Raw genomic sequence first — 23,045 nt, 5'->3', positions numbered from 1 at the left:
AGAACAAAAAATTAGGAATATTTTGAATCAGTTACGTGTAGGCATTGCCTAATTCTAGAGCTGGGACTGTAGTATTTATGATTTTTCTGCAGGACAGTTTATTCTGCAGGACTCTGGAAAAAGGGTCCTGTCTTTTACCACATGTACTGCAGATGCACTGGAGGCAATCGTCAGAAGTCACAAAATATACTCGCTTTTCCAGTTTTAAGACATACTTATGTTACCTTCGATTGAAAAAGGTTTTAAATCATAGGTCAACCTTTAGGAGTGCCATGGCTTTTATTAAAACAATGAATTTACACGTTACTCTAATAGGTTTGCATGGAAAGCTTGTGGGCAATCTGTTTCAGAGCACATGGACTTTCTGTAGGTTAATATTTCTAGCAATTTGCCTGGTCATCCTGCAGAGGGTGCTGCACCCCCACTGATGCTGTACTTGATGCCGAAGGAGTTTGTCCTGTGCTAAGATTATCATGACAAGATACTGCGCGCTCCTGCATTTCTCTCGGCATGAAAAGAACATATAGGGCTTAACATATATTTAAGAAGCTGTTGACGTGGAGTTAGATATAGAATGACGCAGAGTGAAGCTCGTAAAATATAAATAAACCTCAAAATTCTGGTGAAGGAAATAGGAAAGTAAAATATGGTATTTTAACCTGTGCTAGAATGATAAAATTACTGTGGATCTCAAAAATGAAGGGATCTGTAATTAAAAGTTTTTAGTTTAAAAGGTACCATTTTATCAGTCACGACAATAAATGGCAACCTGGATTTTGGGTTATGGATTGTGACAACGGTGTGTTCTGCATACTAATAACCATTGTCAAAAAAACTAAGTTCTATTTTTTTGTGTGTATTTTGGGCTAGAATTTGTTGGCAGGTAATGCTGAAATGACACTAACATATGTGCTATAAGAGGAATTTGGACAGACACAGGAAGATGTATCCTGCTCGGGTTCTTAAAATGAACCCATCTTTCTTTCCCTTCACAAAGCCAGAGCACAAATGAGCTGAATCTGGATGTTGGTGCCTCTGCAGGGCATCTCCCAAAGGTCTGACAGCCCCCAGTACTCTGTTTCTCAGCTTCATGTTCGGAAGGGAGGGAGAAGGAGGAGAGAAAAAGGTTGTTTTTGTACTGTCCTCTGAACATCTGCTTTCTCCGAGAGAAGCAGCCTCGGCGATTTCAGCCTTCAGGGCTCCAGGGATCTCTGCAAACCAAGCATATCAGTGGTTCATTTAGGAAAAACATTCTCAAGGTTTTCGGTCTCCAAGGAAATACTTTAAACAGGCAGCTTATTCTTGGTAGACTTCTTTTCTGGCCTTAAGACACTTATTTTCTTTTAATATTTTGTTGAACGTTAGATTGTATTCCTTGGAGCACAGAAAGTGTCTTGGCAGCCTCTGAGACACAGGACCATAGGACCAGGCTCAAACTGTCGTCATTTGTTGTAACAGTGAGCCATAACCTGTTGGTCTTATGTGGTAGTTTCATTCTAAGAATCATCACCTATAAAACCAAATACTGGCCTGGGAAAAGCATGTGCTAAAAAATGTTGAGTCATAAAAGGTAGTTGCACTGGGCGGATAAGGTTTATTTGCAAATAAGTTTATTTTTAATACTCAAATGCAGGTTTGGCCCTGAATCTACACATAGGAGATTAAACCTTAAACATTTTTTTTAATAATAGCTAACAGCATTGGACTTTTGGCATCCCATGATTGCAACAAAAAGATCTTGTTATAATGCACACCCTTGCTATGTGCCATAATCCTGTCTGTGTCTTCCTCCAGTTTTCAGATTGTCTTTACTTTGTGTCGTCCTAGAAAATCAAGTCCAAGTGAAAATACCACAATAATTCAAACATGACTTGGAAGTTAGTTTTCAATATAGATTTCTAATAGTAAAAGGCAAATATATTAATATGCTGCACCATCCGGTTTCCGGCTTTTAAAATTCATATTTAAAACCATTAGAGTTGCTTATACTGCTAGGGATTGGAAGATAAAAAGGCTTTTCTCATTTATTTCATATATATATATATTTTATATGGGCATACATTCTGTGCATACTCAATTAAAAAAAAATCAAAACCCACGCATGTTTTCAATTCCCAGTGTTCTCAGAAAGCAAAAATAACCTGCAGAATCCTGTTTGCAACTGGACTGACAAGCTGTGAGCCAAGACTTTCCAGCATGTGATACTGGGGAAGCGGGTTTCTCTTTCCATGTCATAAGTTTCAGCTCTGCGCTGTGTGTCCATCGAAGCTATAAATATCACATCCACGACCCCTAGACACCAGTTTCTTTCCTTCAGTCTGTCATCTGAGTCTCTGTACCTATAATCTCAATTTTCTGTAACTATGCTCAAGATTCTGCTTTTCTTGTCTTAAAGGTAATTTTTCTTTAGCCCATGTCACACCAAAATATGTCTGTTACACACAGCAGTGGTACATTATTGCCACAAGTGCTTTAAGACAAAAATTTTTATCTAAAGCAAGTTTTATTCCACTGTGCTGTATTCTACCTGTGGTTTAGGCATAGCATTGTTGATATTTGTCATCACTCTCACACATTTCTACTATTTAATGAGATTCTAGCAGCAAAGATCTTAAATATTTATCTTTTGCTATTAGATTGGGAAATGTTACTATAAAACAAGATGATATAAATGTCCAATCTGGTCTTATTACAGGGGAGCGGTGGAACGTGGTAACTGCAGGTCACTCACGATGGATCCCAAAGTGGGATGAAAGACTGTCTTTTTAGTCGGGTTGTTTTCTGGCAGGCTGTGCCGGAATGTGGCTACTGAATATAATAATTCTTTGTAAATACAAGTTTTTCTTATGATCAGTGTTTAACCGACACAGGCAAGGCTAAATTCTGTCCTCTGTTGCTGGAGGAAACTTGAGTAGCGGAGGTGAGTTGTGAGAGAGATGAAAATATTCTCCATGAGCTGTGTGTGGATGCAGCACGCGTTCAACAGTGGTCTTTGCTGCTGTTGAGAGAGGAGCAACGCGTGGGGCGCATCCTTCGCTTCCCGTCTGTCGCTGAGATGTAGCATCCCAGCAAACCAAAGGGAGCCTGCTCTTGCTGCCAGTTATGCTGATGTCAGGAACTTGGGGTCCGCTACTGAAAAAGCTGAGTCTTCCTCCTTCTCTTTGTTCAGCGTATATTAGTGATGGGAGATGGATTGGGTTCTGGGGCAAATAGGGGGAAAAAAAGGATGATTTGGCACCACTTGCTACAAATGGGCAAATTTAGGCAAGACAAAGCAGATTGTAACCTTCAGTGTTACAGTAAGTCTTTTTATTGTATAGCAAGCTACTTGTGCTTTGTTTTGAAAGCATCTGTCTCCTGGATGCTGGAGAAGAGCCTAAATTGTGTAGCAATTGAAAATAAATTCTGGAAACTGGAAAATAAAATAGGCACAATGAGAACGTGACTGAAGACAGGGGTCCTTTGCCAGAAGAGGTTAAGTGATTTTTATATTTTTTGTAAATTCTGAAGAGAAAGGGTTAAATAAAAATGAAGGAATGTATAAGATAAAATTTCACTGTATTTAATGTGAGTCATTCCTGGGTTTTATATTAATTTTCTTTGATCTTGTTGAAGAAATCTAATTCAGTGTTTGTTACTTTGTATTACAGGCTTTTTTTATTTTTCTTTTAAGACATGTCACTGACTTATTTATGCATGTTTCATATCACAGTATTTTTTTTGGTGCTACATTTTCACATCATTCCATACTTTGTGTAGTGTCTTGAAATAACAGCGGAGCCTGTGATGCAGACTGGAGATGGTGACAATGACAGGAAGATACAGAGCAGTCAATTTTCTGAGAGGGTCAGCCAGGTAGGACTCTGCGCTGGGTACATTATGTTTCACTACTGTCTTCTCTGCATGCCTTTAAAAATTCTTACTTTCTTAGCACACAAAGTCTTTTGCAAACAAAGCATTCTTTTCTGATATCTGATTTTGCTTTCAACTAATTGTTATCCTAAAGAGTTTCTGAAAGCTTTTTGCTATATTTTTCTGCTGATAGGGCTTTGCAGCTTTCATTCTGGTCCTTGTTTTCTCTTGTTCGAGTGCTCATAATCTTCTTTAATGGGGATGACAAAAAATCCCTTGAAATTGTGTTTCTTTACATACACACACACTGATCTTCAGCCTCTATTGTAGTCAGGACTATAGTACAGATTGTCATAGAATCATAGAGTAGTTGGGTTGGAAGGGACCTTAAAGATCATCTAGTTCCAACCCCCCTGCCCTGGGCAGGGACACCTCCACCAACCCAGGTTGCTCCAAGCCCCGTCCAGCCTGGCCTTGAACCCCTCCAGGGATGGGGCAGCCGCAGCTTCTCTGGGCAACCTGGGCCAGGGGCTCACCACCCTCACAGCAAAGAATTTCTTCCTGATGTCTAAAGTAAATCTGTCTTCTTCCAGTGTGAAGCCATTACCCCTCATCCTATCATACATGCCCTTGTGAAAAGTCCCTCTCCAGCTTTCTTGTAGGCCCCCTTCAGGTACTGGAGGGGGCTCTAAGTTCTCCCTAAGTTCTCCCCGGAGCCTTCTCTTCTCCAGGCTGAACCACCCCAACTCTCTCAGCCTGTCCTCATAGCAGAGGGGCTCCAGCCCTTGCAGCATCTTCGTGGCCACCTTTGGCCCTGCTCCAACAGGTCCATGTCTTTGCTGTGCTGAAGACTCCAAAGCTGGATGCAGTGGGGTCTCACATGAGTGGAGCAGAGGGGCAGAACCCCCTCTAGGCGGAGTGTCATGAGAGCAGAGTAGAGGGTCAGAATCACCTCCTTCGCCCTGCTGGCCACGCTGCTTTTGCTGCAGCCTGGGATGCAGTTGGCCTTTGGGGCTGCAAGCACACATTGCCAGCTCATATTGAGCTTCTCATCCACCAACACCCCCAAGGCCTTCTCCTCAGGGCTGCTCTCAATCCATTCTCTGCCCAGCCTGTGTTTGTGCCTGGGATTGCCGTGACCCAGGTGCAGGACCTTGCACTTGGCCTGGTTGAACTTCATGAGGTTGGCATGGGCCCACCTCTCAAGCCTGTCCAGGTCCCTCTGGATGGCATCCCTTCCCTCCACCGTATCAACCACGCCACAGAGCTTGGTGTCATCAGCAATCTTGCTGACGGTGCACTCAATCCCACTGTCCATGTTGCTGACCAAGATGTTGAACAGCACCAGGCCCAGTACTCACCCCTGAGGAATTTTGTAAGATTCACTTGCTGCTGTGCTTGAGGAAAAAACACTGTAGATCCTTCTTCAGGGTTGAAATGCTTGATGTCTTGGTAACTTGTTGACTTTGTTTTCCTACCTACAGGAATCTGCCGTCCTCTCTCTCTGTCTTTCAAAAGTGATGTAATAGAAAGCATCATGGAATCATAACAGAATGTCGGGTTGCAAGGGACCGTAGAGGATCATAGAGTGCAATTAAAGTTGCAACTTTCTGGTTTAAAAATTATAGCATGCTAAAATATGGCACAAACTGGGCATTTTTGTTACTAATGTTGAAGAATAATGATGTTCTGTTCTTTGATTTGTAATTTCTGTGTTTCTCTGTTTACTAGGTATGCCTTCAAGTATCTTTGGATTTTCCTTCTGAGGTGGATAAACAGGTGAGCGATGTATTTTAAAGGTTCTTTTGACTCTTAAACATCTTAACCTCTCGCTGCTGATGTCTACTGATGAAAATTTCATCCAAATGAGCCCAGTATAAATTCTAATGCAATTGATACAGGAGACTTTCATTGATTTTAAATGGGGGTTGAATTACTGGAGAGAATCCATGTAGAATTTTCCTAGGACGCGTCTGCAGCGTTTCATACAAAAAGCTGTCAGTTTTTAAATACTTCAAGTTACATCCTGTCCTGGCCATAAGGGATGGCCTGGAGATCCCAGGCCAGAATTTGGTGCTGTAAAGGCAAGACGATTCAAAAGTGAACTAATAAAAAGTTAGCTGCAATCTGCAGGCAACATTCCAGAAATTTCATACCTCTTCATAGATAAAAGACCTTCAGGGAAATCTACTCACTACTTACTAAACAACTGATCACTATGAATTAATAATATGAAATAGATGTTAATTAGTTTTTCTATTAATAAATAGTAAGTGAAATGTCTGTGGATGCTTCTTAATGTAGATAAAGAGCATCAGGAATTACAAAACACGATTACAAAAAGATTACAGCCCTGAATTTAATGCAACATTACATACCTGTGTAATAAGAAAATGTTTGCAATTTTTTAACAGATAACTCCATCAGGCTATTCAGAGAGTTTCTGCAAAGATAGACATTACAGGAGTCCAAATAAGCCTCAGTTTGAACATAATACAACTGGCAAACAATTTGGCAGAATAGGAATGAGCGAACATGAAACAGAAGAGAACTTGCTCACATCTCTTTTAAGAGAAAATAGAACATCAGTACTGGAATCTACGTAAGTATGAGGGATATGCACTGCTTTTGACAGTATTTCTATTTGAGAAGAGAATAAAGTAATTTTTGCTAAAGTGAATTTAGATAATGGCACAGTCTAATTTACCTGAGAGATTGGCAAGGCGCCTTCAGAGCCATTTTAGTCTATCATGCAATTAAGTAATTAGGAAACATACTATCAGTAGAAATCCTTATGAAAAACCCATTACAAGAAAAAAACCTCTCCAAAGTTACTGATACACGGAGCTTTACTGAAGGGACGGATTGTTTTCAGGGTGGGGTCTAGCAGTGCTAAAGTGCTCAGATGATAATAGGTGGTATTTAAAAAAAATGATAAAGTATCTGAGAGCACAGGCCAGTGCAGGGTGGTGTGGTGGAGGGGGTGAACTGCTGCTGTAAAACTGATACGTGTAAGGAACTGAGGGTGGAGGAATTGAAGTTACAATGGCTGTTTGACAGGATTAATTTTGAGTGGACGTTATGCTTTATAGCCTTGGGCATTTCATCTGCACTGCTTGGACAGAGGTTTACTCTCTGTCAGCAGTTTAGGGAGTCTGGGCCCATGTGCTGGGCCCAACCAATTAATTGACTAATTGGTTATTCCAGTGTAACCACATGTAGGAGATGGGCCCAACCAATTAATTGACTAATTGGTTATTCCAGTGTAACCACGTGTAGGAGTCTGCTGAGAGGAGCCATGTTATAAGTACTTAGAGATACATATTCGTGCAACTAAAAATTGCACGTGCAATACGTGAGAAAATACTCGTGCAACTAAATCTGTATAAGCCCTGGTGTAACAAATGTTTTTCAAGTGTGTGTGTTACAGTGTAATTTGATCAATTCCCAGCTGAAATGCTCATTTCCGTAAGAACTGGACAACGCCAAGCAAGAAAAGGGTGTATAGAAAAACACATCCTGACTGGTTCTGTTTTCCCCAATTTCATGCTTACACCACTTACTCTCCTGGTTGAAAAGTGAATTAAGAGCTTTGCTGGAGATCATTCTCATTTTTCTGTCCACACTGCAATGACTACGTACAGTATTACGGGACTTTTTTCAGTGCCTGTCAGCGTTGTTCCTCCAGCCACAGTGGTTTCTGGAGAGTAATAGGAGTGACCTTCCATATAGGTTGTGCTCGGCAGTGCTGGTAGCAGAATATCCTGTGGAATTACACAAGGCGAATCCTGGTGTCTGTGTTCAGCATGCTCTGCGCTTGACTTTCCTCAAGCAATTCTGTATTTTACATTACTATTTAAAACTCTCCAACAGGCATAAATGGTCTTAGTTGTCGAAGCACTAGTTAGTGGTAAATGAGGAGATACTACTCTCTCAGAAGATGAATAGATAATATTGTTTTATTTGTTAACTTTACTTAAAAGTCTGCTAATGAGTGATTCCAGCACCATCATCTTTCCCACTCTAGTGTGTAATCTTTTCTGTGTTCAAGTACAAATGACCGGATTGACTGCGGCTGAGCCTGTACTTTGCATAACTTAATTCTCACTAATGACATTAGATGCCAGAGGAAGACATAAAAGGCCTAGTTAGCTTCTACCATTTCAAATGCTAGCTATACAAATGCGGTTGTTTTAAATGCTGGTATATATGTTTAATGGCACAAACGGCTCTCTGTTGGACACATGAAATCATCTGTAGAATTTGAGGGCTTTAAATATCTCTTCTTTGGCTTCAGTTTCTCTTAAAACATTGCTTTCCAAACTGTTGTCCATGATCAGTAGTTATCTGTGGGGCAGTTCGGTGCTCTGTAGTGAGCTGTTTTTGCAGGCTTTTGGCTGCTTTCTCAGTTTCCATCTTCCACATTACATTAGAAATACATGAAGGGATAAACTCAACATCTTAGTCTCCTGTGTTTTGGGTAGAATTTTATTTTTAAGGTAGTTCAATTGGAGAGTAAACTCTCTTGAAAATCCATTCCTATTTCTTAGATTGCTATTTTATGTAAGCAATTGATTTAGTTACCAGAGATTTAGTATTTGTTCATGAATGCAGAAAGGGGCAGTAGGGTATATATGGTCATACATAGGAGAAATGCACTGATGAGATAATTTAAGATATAACTAAAGCTCTGATAAGGTTTCAAAAACTCTGTTCGTTAGTGAGTAATTTGTTAGTGAGTAAAATGGAATCTCCTGGAAATTTGAAATGTCAAGACACAGCAAAAGAATTTCTTAGAAGGTATTCTTATTTGCTTAAATAAAAATCAAAATTCATGCCTTTTCTTTCCTCCTTCCTGAGTATAGCAGACAAGAACAAATGAAAACTGTAAATGAACTGTTAGATCATCTGAACACAACTGAAGAAGATACAGAGAAAAAGGATGAAAAAGATCTTAGGCAAATGATTATTCAACTAAGAGCTGAACTCAAACATTTCAAGCAGGTCAATAAATTCTTAAAACAGCAAGTAGAATTGAAATCAACTTTTGATGGAAAAGAGAAGCTTTATCCAGATGCAATGCCACAGATTAATAAGGATATCGAGTTGTTGAAAGTGGAATTGAAAGATGCAGCTACACAAACAATGACTTTAGAGAGTAATGTCATGAGATTCAAACATGAAGACAGAAAAGGAGCCTCAGAAGACAAAAAAAAATATTCAAGATTAAATGCAGAAAGAGAACATCAGCAAGAAAATGTGTGTAAGAAGGGTGAACAGGATGAAAGACTTTTTTTTACAAGGAGAACAAATGAAGTAAGTTTATTTAAGATTCGCTTTCTGGTACTTGGGGAATAGATGTGTAAAAGAGAAAAACATGTTCCATTTCTAATATTAAATCTTGCTTTTGTGTAATTTTTAAAATTAGAAAAAGAGATGTAAGCCAAATATATTTTAGATAATTGTTCTTAATGTTCAGAGCTTTTCATCGCATACTTCACTGTGCTTTAGAACATTAATTAATTGAATTCCAATCCTCACTGGGAACAGATACTAGTAAATATTATAGCTTTGGAAAAAGAGGTGGTTTTTAACATAATGGCCTGATTCTGTACTACCTTATGTCTCTGCATCAATGTTCATAACATGCAGAACCAGAGCATTCTGAACTGATAGCTTATTAAGTCTTACTGGCAAATGCCTTCTAGAACGTTGAAGACCTGCCTAATGTCAGAGAGCATGCTGGCGAAGAGTTAATGGTAGATTTCAACAAGCTCAAATCTTAATTTTAGGCTTTTGTTAACTTTTCATCACTGTGTCTTGCTTTTAGAGAAGTAGTACTATAGTACTAGTAGTAGTACTGTATAAAACTCTGGGGGCAGTTCTTCATGTTTGGAATCTAAGTGCACAGAATCTGTTTTGTGAGTACAGACGTAATTTGCTTGTGCTGGATAAGTTTTCACGCCTTTTGTATGCAGCAGTCTGTGGTCCCAAACAAAGAGGTGGGGAAGCAGCGTCTGCTAAAGAGTGCACGCGTATTGTTTCAGTAGCAGTTATAGAAGTGAAGCTGAAAACTCTTTGAAGATCTTGGCTCTTGCAGAGCAGACAAAGGAGAGGATTGCTTTTGATTTTCTGCACTGCTAATAGAGAATGTTGTAGCACCTTCTGCAAAGAATGGTTTCCATGACTTTAGTGATCAAGAGATTTCCGTGAGCTAGCAATTGGGAGCAATTCATTGTTGTTCTGGTTTGTTCTTGTTGGATTCATTTTTCTGAAGGAAAGGGCTTGTAAACCAAGAGATGTTGATGAGACTTTGTTCTGTACAGGCATAAATATTTCGGTATAGTTTGGGATTTTAAGGAAAAGATTTTGGCATGCACTGTTGGTCCCTGGCAAACACCCCAGAAAATTCATGCCAGTCTTAGCAATAGGTTATGATACCCCTGAAAAATCAAAACCTGAGTAACTCACAAAAACTATGTCCTGTTTCACCAAACGATTTACATGTAATCAACATCTACCAGAGTATCTCCAGATACAGTCTTAGTCTTTTAAGCTTTCCTTATTGTCAGTAAATCTCCTAGCTATAAAGAAAAATCACGTTTTGGGAGGAAGGAGGGTAATAATGGAAATGTTCTTGGGCTATTGTTAATGTTCTTAGTCTTTTAGGCATTTGGCCTGTGCTGTTTGGCAGGTTGGCTGCTGTGATAGCTGCTCCTGCATCCTTGGGATGCCGTGACTGGTCCGAGACAGGAGGAGTGGAAGGTTGGCGCACTCCAGGGCAGCTGGCTCCAGAAGCACATGGAGAGATAAGGGCAGGGGGAAGACAGAAGAGTGAAGATGGGGAGGGGAGTAGAGGAGGAAGGGTTTTGAGATCCTGGCTGGTCTGGTAATAAAGATCTGCTTATGATGGCTTGCTTAAGAGTGCTAATGATGTCTTTGAGTTGCTGGTCTCATCTCTAAGGAATGAAGGACAAGCTCTCTGAAGACAAAAAAAGGTCTGTCTGCCCTCCACAGGGAATACCTCGAGTTCTCTCTGCAGTTCTTCTTTTTTTCAGGTTCCTGTTTTCCCTGAGTTTCAGTGTACTGTTTTGATTCATCATTTTCCACATTCCTCTCTAGTTTAATCAGTTACAACCTCCATGCAATCCTTGAGTCAGTTGCGTTAAAAGCTTTCTTGTTTGGACTAATGCAGTGTATCTTTTGCTTCTGAATGGCTTTTATAAATAATTTCATGTAGCCAGCGGAACTGGCCTTTGGGTAATCTGGGTGACGTATATGTCTGTACAACAGCCCCGAGACAGCTGGAAGTTGTTCGACGTTATTAGTGCGGTTTAGTAAAACTAGCAGGAAGTTCATCCCGCCTGGATTTATTTTTCAGCCTCCAAATGATACTGTATTCATGTATGTACAAAAGGAACTGAGTATGTCATTAGGAAAATGGAACTTGCTTTTTATTATTTTAAATTGTGTAAGGACTATAATTGCTAAGAAATGGATGTGGAAAGGTATTTCAGAATACATTGGGTGGTAAAAGAAATTACGGGACTTATGACACTGGTGGAGCAAATGAACAGCAAAAAAATAAACTAAATCTGTATGAACATGCCATTATTGACTTTTATTATTATTACACACAATTCCGTAACTCTCATCAACATATAGCATGTTTTTATCTTTTTGGAGATAGCACAATGTTATGCTCTGTGGTTTAAAAAAGGACACATTCATTTTATGCAGAGTTTTCAAAAGGTGAGATGCCAAAATGTAGTGACTTAAGAAATTTAACTTCTCCCTCCAACTCCAATGACGGAATGTCCATTACAGTAGGAAATGGGAATCCTGCGGAAGTGATTTATAGGGTCTGTGGGTGAAGAAGCTATTCTTGCTCATAAAGAATTTCTCTATGGCAGAATAAATTTTCTCTGTGGCTGATGCAAAGCTATGTTGATTTGCTCAAAGGTATGAAAGAGGGCTTGTACGAAGTAGCATGGAGACAAAAGGAAGAAAGGAAAATATGTTCAGGATTTTGTGAAAAATTAGGAGGATCCTCAATTAAAAACAAAAAAGATTCAAGGAAGATGGTTACTGGGCTGTCAGACATTTATGATGTAAATCAGGAGAGTAGGAAGTAGCAGTTAGAGAGGTCAGTTTGGGTGAGAAACTATTTTCCTAGGGCACACACAGATCGAGACTTAGCTAATCTGGCTACTGATGAAAAGCCTTTGGTAGTCAATGGTGAATTTGCTTCATGAACTGGAAGCCATTCACTGTGTGGCTGTGGATGCATAAGCAGCACTGACAGCAAATTGAACCAGTGGGATATTTTGTTTTTCTCTCTGTTTGTTTTCCATGTTGCAAGGGTATTGAGATTGATTCTTTTCAAAACAATTTAATGTGACAGCTGGCTGATCCTGCTGGAAAATTTTTATTTTTCCTGGAATGTTTTTTTATACCTCTTTTACTTGACCGTTACATACGAGCTACCAATCTCCTGTTTTATTCCATCCCTTTTTCAGACTGATTCTGCTTACCTGCCCAAGAAGTCCCGTCTGCCCGTTCCCTTAAAATCATCCAGACCGTTAGGAAACATGCCTTTGAACTCCCGTATGCAGAAATCAGATTCACAACTACAGGGTGATACCAGAACACCTCACGAAGGTCTGAAAGCGTGTGAAGTACAAAACAAACAACTTAAGCCACAAAAAAATGGAGAGTTATTATTGAGTGAGTCTGTAACTGAAAACCTTCAAGAGCAGCCTGCACAGGAAAGCACACCAGTGAGAGGTAAATAAAGAGCAGACATAATGACTTTTAATGCGGCTTGAAATAGTGGCTTCTTTTCTAGTAGTAGAAAGTAAAACCAGATCATTTTTACAGAGGTACAATGCTACTTAATCTTACAATTTTCTTGGGTCGGCAAATCTATATAGATTTTGACAAACACCTTTTTTTTTTTCTTTTATGTTTGCCGCTAGCATGTCAAAGAGCTTTGTATGGAATACAAAGTGCTTTGTATACATGGCATAAAGTATATAATAAATGATAGTTTCACAGGGTGCCCACACATGCACACATATATGTCAATGTTTACGTAGATGAAAAATTTCCTTTATATGATGCCAAGTCTAATGAAAACTGTCTGTAATGGAGATGGGAGAGTATAAAAATACTGTATTTGTTTATGCTGCATAAAGGAGTTTTTCCAGTATTCCACTGATCAGTCAAGTCATCTGTGTATGTTTCCAGTGTGGCTGGGTTAATTTAAACTCAGTTGTTGACAACGTATCTGGATCAGCAAAGTATGACAAATGGTAAGGCAGAGAACAATGGGTCTTATGTAAAGATTTGGAGTGGTAAAAAAAAGAATGCGCTTAGCAGTTAGATTAAAACTGAGTCGAGATGTAAAGGATACGTGGGGAGAGAGGAGTTGTAAAGATAAGAAGTAAGATTCAAGAAGCAAATGAGCCGCTGTCACGGAGGTTGCAGAGGCTTTGTTGTTAATGATGATGTTATTGTGGTAAGGGACAGATATGGCACAACTTCATTGTAAATACTCGAGTTGATAGGACTATAGCAGTTGGTTTTGGTAGGTGCAACGTCCATGGAGAATTCCGAGAAGGGAAGTACTGCAGTCCTGGGATTTCCTTTCCACACTGATTTCTTTCCCCTGGATCGCAGTTGTACTGCACATTTAGTCATTCTGAGACTTGATGCAAGGGGAGATTGCAGAAGATTATTTTGTGGTCAATGCTTATATTGGAGAAGCTTTTTAGCCTTTTCTCTAAGCATAACATAAAACATTTAAAAATGTACTAAAATTGATTAACTGTTATGTTACAAAGAGGACGTGCAAATGTTTATGTTCACTTATTGGTAGGAAGCCTTTGCAATTCACATTCGTAGTAGTTATCCTTGTAATTAGTTCAAGTATTTAAAAAAGATGTGCAAACACTGTTTCATGCCATCAGTGATGTTTGTGTTACATTTTCAATAGTTGTTTTTGCTTAGATAACTTTCCTGTTCTAAATTGTCAGAACCAGGTTTGGCTTTCCAGCTGTTTTTTTCAGGTTTCTTTTTGACTAACCCCACTTTATTTATTTTCAGTCACTTACTGCTTTCTGTTTTACCTTCCCCCGCTATTCTCCAGTTGACTCTTTGCTCAAACTGGATAATAGTGAGGTTCAGGTCAAGTTGCACATTGGTCCAGATGTCGATCCAGTTAGGAGGAACAAGAATGAATACGTGATGGACAAAAATCAGCAAAACTGTCAAGGTAGAGCATTTACATGGTATAGTACATTAAAAAAAAAAAAGAAATTTTAAAACTAGTTTCTTCTGAATTGTGCAAAATTGTAAATTACTGCAGGTAGTTGTCTCCCTTGCCATTATTTGTGGGTTTTAAATCTCGTTTTCTTACCTAATATGGATTAATTGCTCTAAGATTCCAAGTTCATCTTTTAAGGGTTATGCTTTCGGAAGGGCCACAGGGATTTATGAGTCTGGTTTCCAGTAAAAATAACGAGTTGTATGCCTAACTCTGATCTTTATTGCTAATGTCCTCACTTCTGAACTCTTCTCTGAATTAAATGTTTGTTATTTAATGCTTCTGCATCTAGTTATGAACTATTAGAATGAAGCAATTGAATGATAGAATTTTGCTTATCTGAATTATTTGAAGGCATTCAACTAGGTTGAAACCTAATGGAATCATTTAATGAAAATGTAAATAGGCTTAATACTGTGTATTATGTGTTTCTGCATCGTCCATTAGTCTTTTTTGGGAGGGTTTGAATAACCTGGTTAACACGTTGCGTACAGGGCACAGAGGGTATGGCTAATTTTGTACCCATTGGTCACATCATTAGTTTTATTTATATAAGTAGTTTCATTGAAGCCACTCAGTTGGTTTGCAGGATCGTGCTCTTTGTGTGCCCTTTGTGTGTATGGACATACATACGCACAGAGAGTTTATTAGTTCTCCTTTAATTAAAGGGCAGTGTTTCATTAAAAACTACAACCTGTATCCTAATCAGAAATAGTTCTTCCCTAATATCTGGTTTTGTTACCTGGAACGTTTCCATGAAATGAGGATTGCAGAGTTTAAGAGTTCTTCTAGTACCTGGAGTTTTTTCCGTCTCAGTCTGCAACCTTTGACATCTGTCTTACTGCAGCAACCAAGTGGTAGAGAAGAAGGAGAAGCTCAGGAACTTAAGTGTTGCTTTCGTTTATTCAGTGTGTCTTCTTGAATTCATACACGGGCATTTCACTGGAAGAATTTTGTCCCGTGATTCCGTCACCTTTGGAATGACATACGTAATGGTCTGCAGCAATGTGTGTACTGCAGAGAACGTCATCTAGCCTTAATTTCGAATATGTTGATATCCCAGTATCGCAGCTTCATTTTTTTTCCGGCTTTTAGGTTATATTTGTTTTTTATTCTCTTGTGCTTGGGCTGGACTTGGTCCTTCGTATACAGCTGCTCCCCCTGAGATTTTGTACTGATTTAGAGCGTGAGCCTGGGCATTCGAATTCTCCATGGAAACCAATTTGAAAGTATTAAGACCTCCGCAAGATCAATGAATGTCTCCCAAAAGGGAGGTTCTAATTCGTAGTGATCTTTTGCAGAACTAATAGAAGGGGAAGATTTAATTTACCAGAAAATAACCATTTTCTTACATAGTTACATGCAGCCCTCAACATACACAGAACTATAAAGATAGCATATATGGAGGAATATATAGCTTTTATTGGTCTGAATCTGGGGTGATTGCATTACTTATAAATGGCAAAGTCAACTGAGGGGTATGCTGTGCATGCCAAATGAGTGCCAATAAAACCTTTAACACCAAACGTTTTTATGGATTTTGTTTAGAACGCATTTTAAAAAGTTATTAAAGCCCCTTTTTCAAATTTTACTATTTTGTTGGTAATCTTTTTAAAATTCCACTGACTTTATGCTCCAATTGGTTTTGTATAGATTTTTGAAGCGAGGAGAAAAAGAATATTTAATTAGAAGTTTTAGGTAGAACAGTTTAAAGTCATAGAGTCTACTTTTAAATCTCAGTGCCTTATGTTTGAGGTTATCGTCTTTGTGGCTGGGAGAGTCTGGGCTTCATCGGTGTCTGATTCAGGACTGCATAAAGTAATGTTCAATCATTTGGGAAGAGAAAGTGGGTATATTTTGAGTATTGTTTATTTGAAAGGTGATAAGGGGTTTGGTATATTTGATGTGCAAGTTGAATTAATGCACAAATCATAGAAAGGGGTCAAAAGTCCAAAACTAATATTGCATAGTTTGTAATTATTCTGCATTTTTATTCTGTTATTATAGAAGTAAATGAATTCATTCTAGTGCTGTTAAGAACAGAATGTCAGATAAAGAAATATTAATATTCACATGCAAGCCTCCTGTTTTTCAGAAACGCAAAATCATCATAACATTAGCAATGTGAATATCCAGCACTCATTAAAAGAGATAAATGAAGAGTTTCATTCCATGGAACATGAGGACATTGACTCAGCCACCGCATATTCAGGTTCCAAGTGCTTGCGTTCTCTCAAATTGAGTGTAACAAGTACAGATGCACTTGATGACTGTGAAGTCATAGACGATACAGAAGAATTGAAACAAAGAATTAAGAATATGAAGTCTGAGCTTGAAAAGTACAAAATGTTCGTGTTTAATTTACAGACCTCTGACCAGCTTTTATCGAGTGTTTTTTCCGATATAGTTTGGAGTGACACAGCCTTGCCTGTGGAAGGACATGTTACACAAGTGCAAGATACAGCTATGCAGGAAATCAAAGCATTTTCTAGTGGCCATCAGCTGATGGATGACGAGATCCACACTGAAAATAGGAAATCAGAGTCTTCAAAAGCACCTGATACATGGACAGCGCAAAACCTTAAGGAACTTCTGTCAGCAAATGAGGCAGAACTTGAAAAAGAGCAAATTGCAAATATGCGTCTTGATGGAGTGTATCATCTTCAGAACAAACTGAGAGAAGCATCACCATCCAAGTGAGTAAAGCCATTACTGTTTCAGGTTCCTTTTTGTAAACAACAATACCAAATAACAGAGGACGGTAATGTGAGGATAATTTTATTCACATATGAGCATGTTGTTATAGAAAAGGCTAAATTTCACTAACATTGCCATAAAGCAATTGAAACATTTATTTAAAAGATGCCTTGAAGTACAAACCAGTATTTCTCTTACAACAGAACTGCTCCTGATAAGCTCATATCATCCTCTGTAATGATTCTGCGCCAGACTCCTGTGTCTCTCCCCACACCTCAGGTCCACAACATCGTTGCTGCAGGGCATCCTCTCTTGAGCAAAGTCAGATCTGCTCAGGTTGCTCTGTGAGCCGGGCTGATGTCTGTAATCAAAGTATTGCAGTTTTGCATCACTCAGGCTTTTTTCAGGTGACAAGTATAAGAAAACAGAACATCCCGTTTAAGATCCAAATGTTTCCGTGGGCGGCTGGCTGGCAGATTCATGCTAGCCCTGCTGTTTGTGTCACCACACTTTGTGTATAAAATAAAGTTCACTCTCTGGTTATAATTTATTTTGCAATTGAGTGCCATAGTGCCTTCATTTGAAGGATGTGAAGGTAAATATATATAGAAATTAATGAACGAAATTTTATAGTATAAGCTGATAAGCTGGAAAATCATTTCTGGGAGGCTGGAAAGTATCAGTCTTGGGTTTTGTATGATAAGACTGGGGCAGCATTTTGGCTAGCTTATATACAAATCACAGATGGGCTCCTGTAAGACCAAACCTTTTTTAACTCTCCTCTCCCTCATTTTTCCCCCGTGAATAATATTATTGTCCTGAGGGCCTACAGAATGGCAGGAGGTATAACAAAGAAAGGTATTTGGCCTGTTGGCTTTCTGCAGAATGCCCGAGTAGAAATATTTGGAGACACTGAGCAACCACCAACATGGGCTATTGTATATCTCTTAGTATTACTATCATAAAATACAACCATGCTGCATAGTACGTATAAATTTACATACCTTGAAAATATACCTCATCCATTTTACAAAGGAAGGCCTAACCGTGTAAATTAAGGAATGAGACAGTATGGATCGCTGTAAAGTTTTTATGGCCACTGTCTAGGACAACTGCATGAGTCACCAGTGACAGACCCAGAATGAGTTATGCATTTCTTCCTATACAAATGACAATAAAAATTCTATAACAACCCATTCCATCGTAGATTTTGTTTATGCCCTGTATATTGTTTGATTCTTTGCGTCTTTTCAGATCCTCTCCCTTTCTCTCTTCACTAACGTACGATTCTGTAGAAAGAAGCGTCTCTGTGATACAGACAGTGGCAGTATAAAGGGGGTGTCTGTATTTGCAAGTGCAGAATAAATCCAGTTGATCTGAGCTGAAAGTTATATCCTGGCTTGTGGAGTACAAGAGTTTGGACACTACAGGGGTTGTCATGGTCATGTCTCTGGTAACAAAATAATAATATTAAAAACACAAACAAACAAACAGGAAAACATACAGAGATGTGTCGAATTATCAGACTGGGTGAAACCATCATCTCAGAAAGTCCAATATTTTGTTTTCAAAAAAAGGGATGGCTCCATGTTCTCTTCCATACTGAATAAAAACCCCCACGGTCAGGAAGAATATGTGTATGCTTAAAAATTCTTTTAATGTATTCATTCTTATTTACTTTAATTTGGCACCTTTGCATACAGACAAACAAGTTCATCATTTTAGTTTCTGCTGCTCTTATAAATGAAGCAGTTAAGTGAAGGATAATAACCCGCAAGTTAGGCTCATAAATACAAAACTTAACAGTTAGAGACAATGCATTTCTCATTGTGGCTGTAAAAGCATTTTAAAAGAAAATTGAGTCCCATAAAATGATGGCTTAGGAATATAAGTTTAATTCAAATTTTATTTATATTTAAATGTTATTTATGGTCAGAAAATTACTTTAAAGATAATTTCATTTTCTCAGATATGATTCATTAGTTCATTCACAAGCTCGAGAACTCTCCTTTCAACACCAACAAATTAAAGAGATCTGCAGTGGTTGTATCGCTTACCATCAACATCTGACGAGCCTTATTAAAGCTTTTGAGGAACTGCTTCAAGCCAGTGATGTAGATTATTATGTTGCTGAAGGCTTCCGTGAACAACTGAATCAAAGCGTACTATTGTTTGAGAAGCTAGAAAGGAAATTCCTGAATGGTAAGTAGCAGTATTTTGTGCTTATTGTCTGAGATGTATTAATGTTCTCGAAAATTGAAGTTGGTTTTTTTTTTTTTCCTTCTTTTTAGTGAAAAGGAAGCCTTACTTCCTTTTGGTTGCTTTTAAATGATTTATAGGGACGACTGTCTTGGAAGATAAAATTTTAGTGCTCCAACAAGGCTGGATTTTCATTTTGTAGTTGTCCTCTGTATTGACACCTTGCATTTTGAGTTGTTTATCTTAGCACATGCATATTTTAACTGTTAAAAATACAGTGGTTATAGTTTAATAAAAGTTTAGTTACAAGTAGGCTTTGGGAAACAGCCCAGCTGACTTTGTTGAGCCTAAGCACCGGCTCTCTCCATTGAAAGGTTCTCATGGGCATGGTTCACAGTTGGTTTTTCACACAATCTATGTTTAACTAAAAAGAAAAAAATTACAGGTTCCTGAAGTTTTTCCCCTAAAGTGCAGTTGCTTGCAAGAAGGCTAAATGCAGGACAGAGACCTGGGCTGTGCTTCTAGAGTGAAAGAAGAAATTATCATATAGTAGTCCATCTAGGCAATTCTCTACGACCAATGCCTGTCAAGAAAGTGCAAGGAATCCTGCATTGGGCAGTAGGAAAATAATACCATGCTGATTTGCACATTATTGTTATTCCTGTAGAGAGAACACAAGTTAAATTACATGTAGGTATAAAATCATCTGTCTGTCACTGGATGCACCAAGAAAAAGAGCCATAGACTTTATGGGGAAACCCACCCAAATGGTGTACATAGAAAATTAAAACAAAGAGAGAGAAGGGGAAAATCTGTTTAGTCAGAAGGCAGAAGAGGGTAATTCCTTTCAGAATTCTGAGTAGCTTATGAATTTAACACATTGTGGTATTGCAAATCAATGTGTATTTGAGGCTTTCTGTAGCAGTAGAACAAGAGCCTCCTGAGCCAGGGTTCCTAGGGGAAGTCAACCAGAGAAGTGTTGTCCTGATGTTAGAGAAGCCCAAGTGCTGAATGGAGCCCCAGGAAAGGACATTGCAATGTGCGCCAGTCAGCAAAGCCCTTTTAATTATCAGTGAGAACTAGCTTATTGTCTGAAAAGTGGGAACTTTTGGAAAATCCTCTTGTCCTTTGACTGTTTATCCCAGTTCCCCCACCTATTGTTTGGCAAAGCATTAAGTTGGAAAAGCAAAGCCTTAAACATCTAAGAAGTAGGACCATATCAAGAGACGTATTCTTCCTAACATTTCTAATAATTTTACTGAGACCTGCATCTTGCTGCCAAACAGTCTAGCTGGTAAAGAAAATCATGCTGTCTTTCATGATAGAGAGCTAAAATGCAACCATGTTTTGTAAAATGAGCATCAAAATTGACGTTTGTCACCTGGTCGAAGAGTGTATCACACATATTGCCTTCACTCTGCAGTTTGAAGAATGTTAACAGAAAAGGGACAGAAAAGGGATGCCAACATGAGCGAAATTCAGCAAGAAAGACCTTTTCCTGTCATTGCAAGTGTTCCTCTTTCTGACCCAAACAACTGGCAATGCTTCCTCAGTTGTCAGCTGCAAAGCTGCCATCTTCAGCAAAACACTTGAAGTGGCCTGAAATAGGGACCCCGACCCCTGTGTCTCCCTGAAATTGGCTCTAGAAGATCACTTTATTCAGAAACATTCAGGGCCCAGCCATACAATGATCTGTGTTCTGCCTTTCATTAAAGGTAGTGGCAGCGTGTTGCAGTTTCGATTGCTCATATAAAGGAGTTGTATACGAGAAAAAGGTATTAACGGGTAGTGTGTCATAGCAGTGTAATGAAAGATTGAGTGTATTCAATGATTTCAGTGGCTACAGAGATTCCTTGCATTACAAATGAGAAGACTGTGTAGTGAATAAACATTAAATGCCTTTAAAACAAAATCCCCAAACCAACAGATGGTATCCTATATACCATGAAAAGTCACTGACAACCGAGACAGTTCAATATATCTAACACAATGGTGTTGCATTGAATCACACATTAAAATAAAATGATCTTTGTAGGGTTATAAAGAACATCCAGCGTACTAAGAATTGACTGTAAAGAAAAAGCATAAACAACCGTCTGTCTCTGCATTTCCATCCTGACCTTCAGTTCATTCCCCTGAAATTTCAGCTGTGCGACTCTTGCCTGCCGCTTTTGCTTAATTGCACAAAAATTTTAAAATACGGGGAGCCAAGGTGACACCACGAAAGTTTGTTTTCTTTATTCAAATTAGTGTCTGAGTCCAGGTCTCCTGCACTGAATTATGCTTGTGCTCCCACACTATAGCACTGAGGACATTGCAGCAAAATCCTGTGTATGCCCCTTTATTAAGGATAACTGGTTTGCCTGACTCGGGGTGGACAAAATCCAAATGCGATGGAATTGTTTTTGTATAATTTTTATTGAAGAAGTAATGGCATGTACCCCTAATCCTTTTGCCATATAGCACAATATTTTACATCTGTGTGCTAACTAAAACACGAAGGCTGTAAAATCTGGCACCTGTGGTACCTAATAATTTTTTTTTTGAAATCCAGAGAAAGCTATTGCTTTGTTGCTGCGCTATAAATAGTTTTGCTCATGTACAGCATTTGACATTAATACACAGTGTGTTGAGTATCTATTGACTTCTCTATTTTCTCATTAATTTACCATTCTGTATTTAACTAGCTTAAGATGGAGCATACAAAAGTATAATTCTCAATATCTGTTTTTAATCAGATATTTCTGCTTTGCAGGTGAATCAATGGGTACAGAAGTTACTATTCTTTATGAATTAGCTCAAAGGTAAGAGTGCAATTGGATGTTTATCAAACACGGTTGTTTGCTAAGTTTATAAAGGTTGCTCCATGTTTTGTCGCATAACTTCCACTGCTTTGCTTTTTGGGAGGGCTTTGCTTCTGTTGCCTGTTTTCATTAATATCCATTTTGTTAATAAAATATCTACAGAAAACAAAGTAAGGCGTTTTTCCCCCCACTTCTCAGCAAACAACTGAGATAGTGAGAGGAAGCATCATGCTACCAGGATTGTTCTTTCATGAATAAGCAAAACAGGTGCCGTGATGTACTGTTGTGTTATTCAGAGATTACCCTCATTGCAGCTTCTAGGAGGGACAGTCAGCTGCCTTGCTGTGTCCGTCACCTTGGGGCTGGCTCAGGATCACTGGAGTTACGGTGCTGTTGAACTTCACTCTCAGAACACCCTTCTGCTGAAGGTGGAGAGAGCAGGTGTTGTTATGCTGCATATGCTGGTTTTATGCCAGCCTGGGATTCTTCTGCGCTGCAGAAATCCTCAGCTGCCTGTTCAAGGCAACTTGAGGTCCCCTTAACGTGAAGGTGACTACCTGGTGCTGGAACGTGACCACCAGGCTGGAGGTTCATTGATTGTGCCTGCTGACTTCAGGGAAGTCTGAATTTCAGCCTTGATATGTTCCTCTGATGTGTAGTGGTTTGCCGTGTTCTGTCACACAAATTCACTTGCTTTATCTGTGTCCTGTAAATTTGACACCATGTTCTCTGCTCATACTTCCGAAGTAACAAAATAACTTTTAAATTTTAAAATGTTTTCTTTGACCCAAAAGGGATAATGAGAAGAACACCACAATGTACCAGCAACTGAAGGATGAATCACCTGTACCATCTGCTCTTCATAGCTTGTCTGACTTTGATTTGTCAGAAAAGTCATCTCTTGGATCACCTGAGCACAGGCATGACCCAGCCGGCCCGCGTGGCACGCTGCCGCTGCTGCCAAACAAGTTTCCCCCAGGTAATTTTTTTCCCCACTGAAGATTCACTAGATATTGGGAAAATGTGATAAATAAGACACAAGGGAACTAATTAAGAAATAATGAAGAATGTTTGTCTGCTTCAGCTTCCCAGTATCTTGCATAATCATTGCAATTTTGGTAATAAGGCATACAGAGATGACAATGATTTGAACTACCTCCTGTTTG

The 23,045-nt window shown here is 38.9% G+C and overlaps 1 protein-coding gene across 3 annotated transcripts in view; it reads left to right on the top strand.

The window, feature by feature from the left end:
* Positions 1-23,045, top strand: part of CDK5RAP2 (CDK5 regulatory subunit associated protein 2) — an 84,012-nt gene that overhangs the window by 40,062 nt on the left and 20,905 nt on the right. For all 3 annotated transcript variants that reach the window (XM_063352870.1, XM_063352871.1, XM_063352872.1), the window contains 10 exons: positions 3,760-3,855; positions 5,584-5,631; positions 6,267-6,454; positions 8,718-9,168; positions 12,372-12,639; positions 14,003-14,128; positions 16,275-16,875; positions 18,846-19,078; positions 21,831-21,879; positions 22,674-22,858. In XM_063352870.1, coding sequence (XP_063208940.1) covers positions 3,760-3,855; positions 5,584-5,631; positions 6,267-6,454; positions 8,718-9,168; positions 12,372-12,639; positions 14,003-14,128; positions 16,275-16,875; positions 18,846-19,078; positions 21,831-21,879; positions 22,674-22,858 — 2,245 coding nt within the window. The remainder of the gene's footprint in view (positions 1-3,759; positions 3,856-5,583; positions 5,632-6,266; positions 6,455-8,717; positions 9,169-12,371; positions 12,640-14,002; positions 14,129-16,274; positions 16,876-18,845; positions 19,079-21,830; positions 21,880-22,673; positions 22,859-23,045) is intronic.

Source organism: Chroicocephalus ridibundus, chromosome 15 (assembly GCF_963924245.1).
Source record: "Chroicocephalus ridibundus chromosome 15, bChrRid1.1, whole genome shotgun sequence".
Classification (NCBI taxonomy): Eukaryota; Metazoa; Chordata; class Aves; order Charadriiformes; family Laridae; genus Chroicocephalus; species Chroicocephalus ridibundus.
The sequence above is the reverse complement of the archived record's forward strand: the minus strand, read 5'-3'. Positions and strand labels throughout refer to the sequence as shown.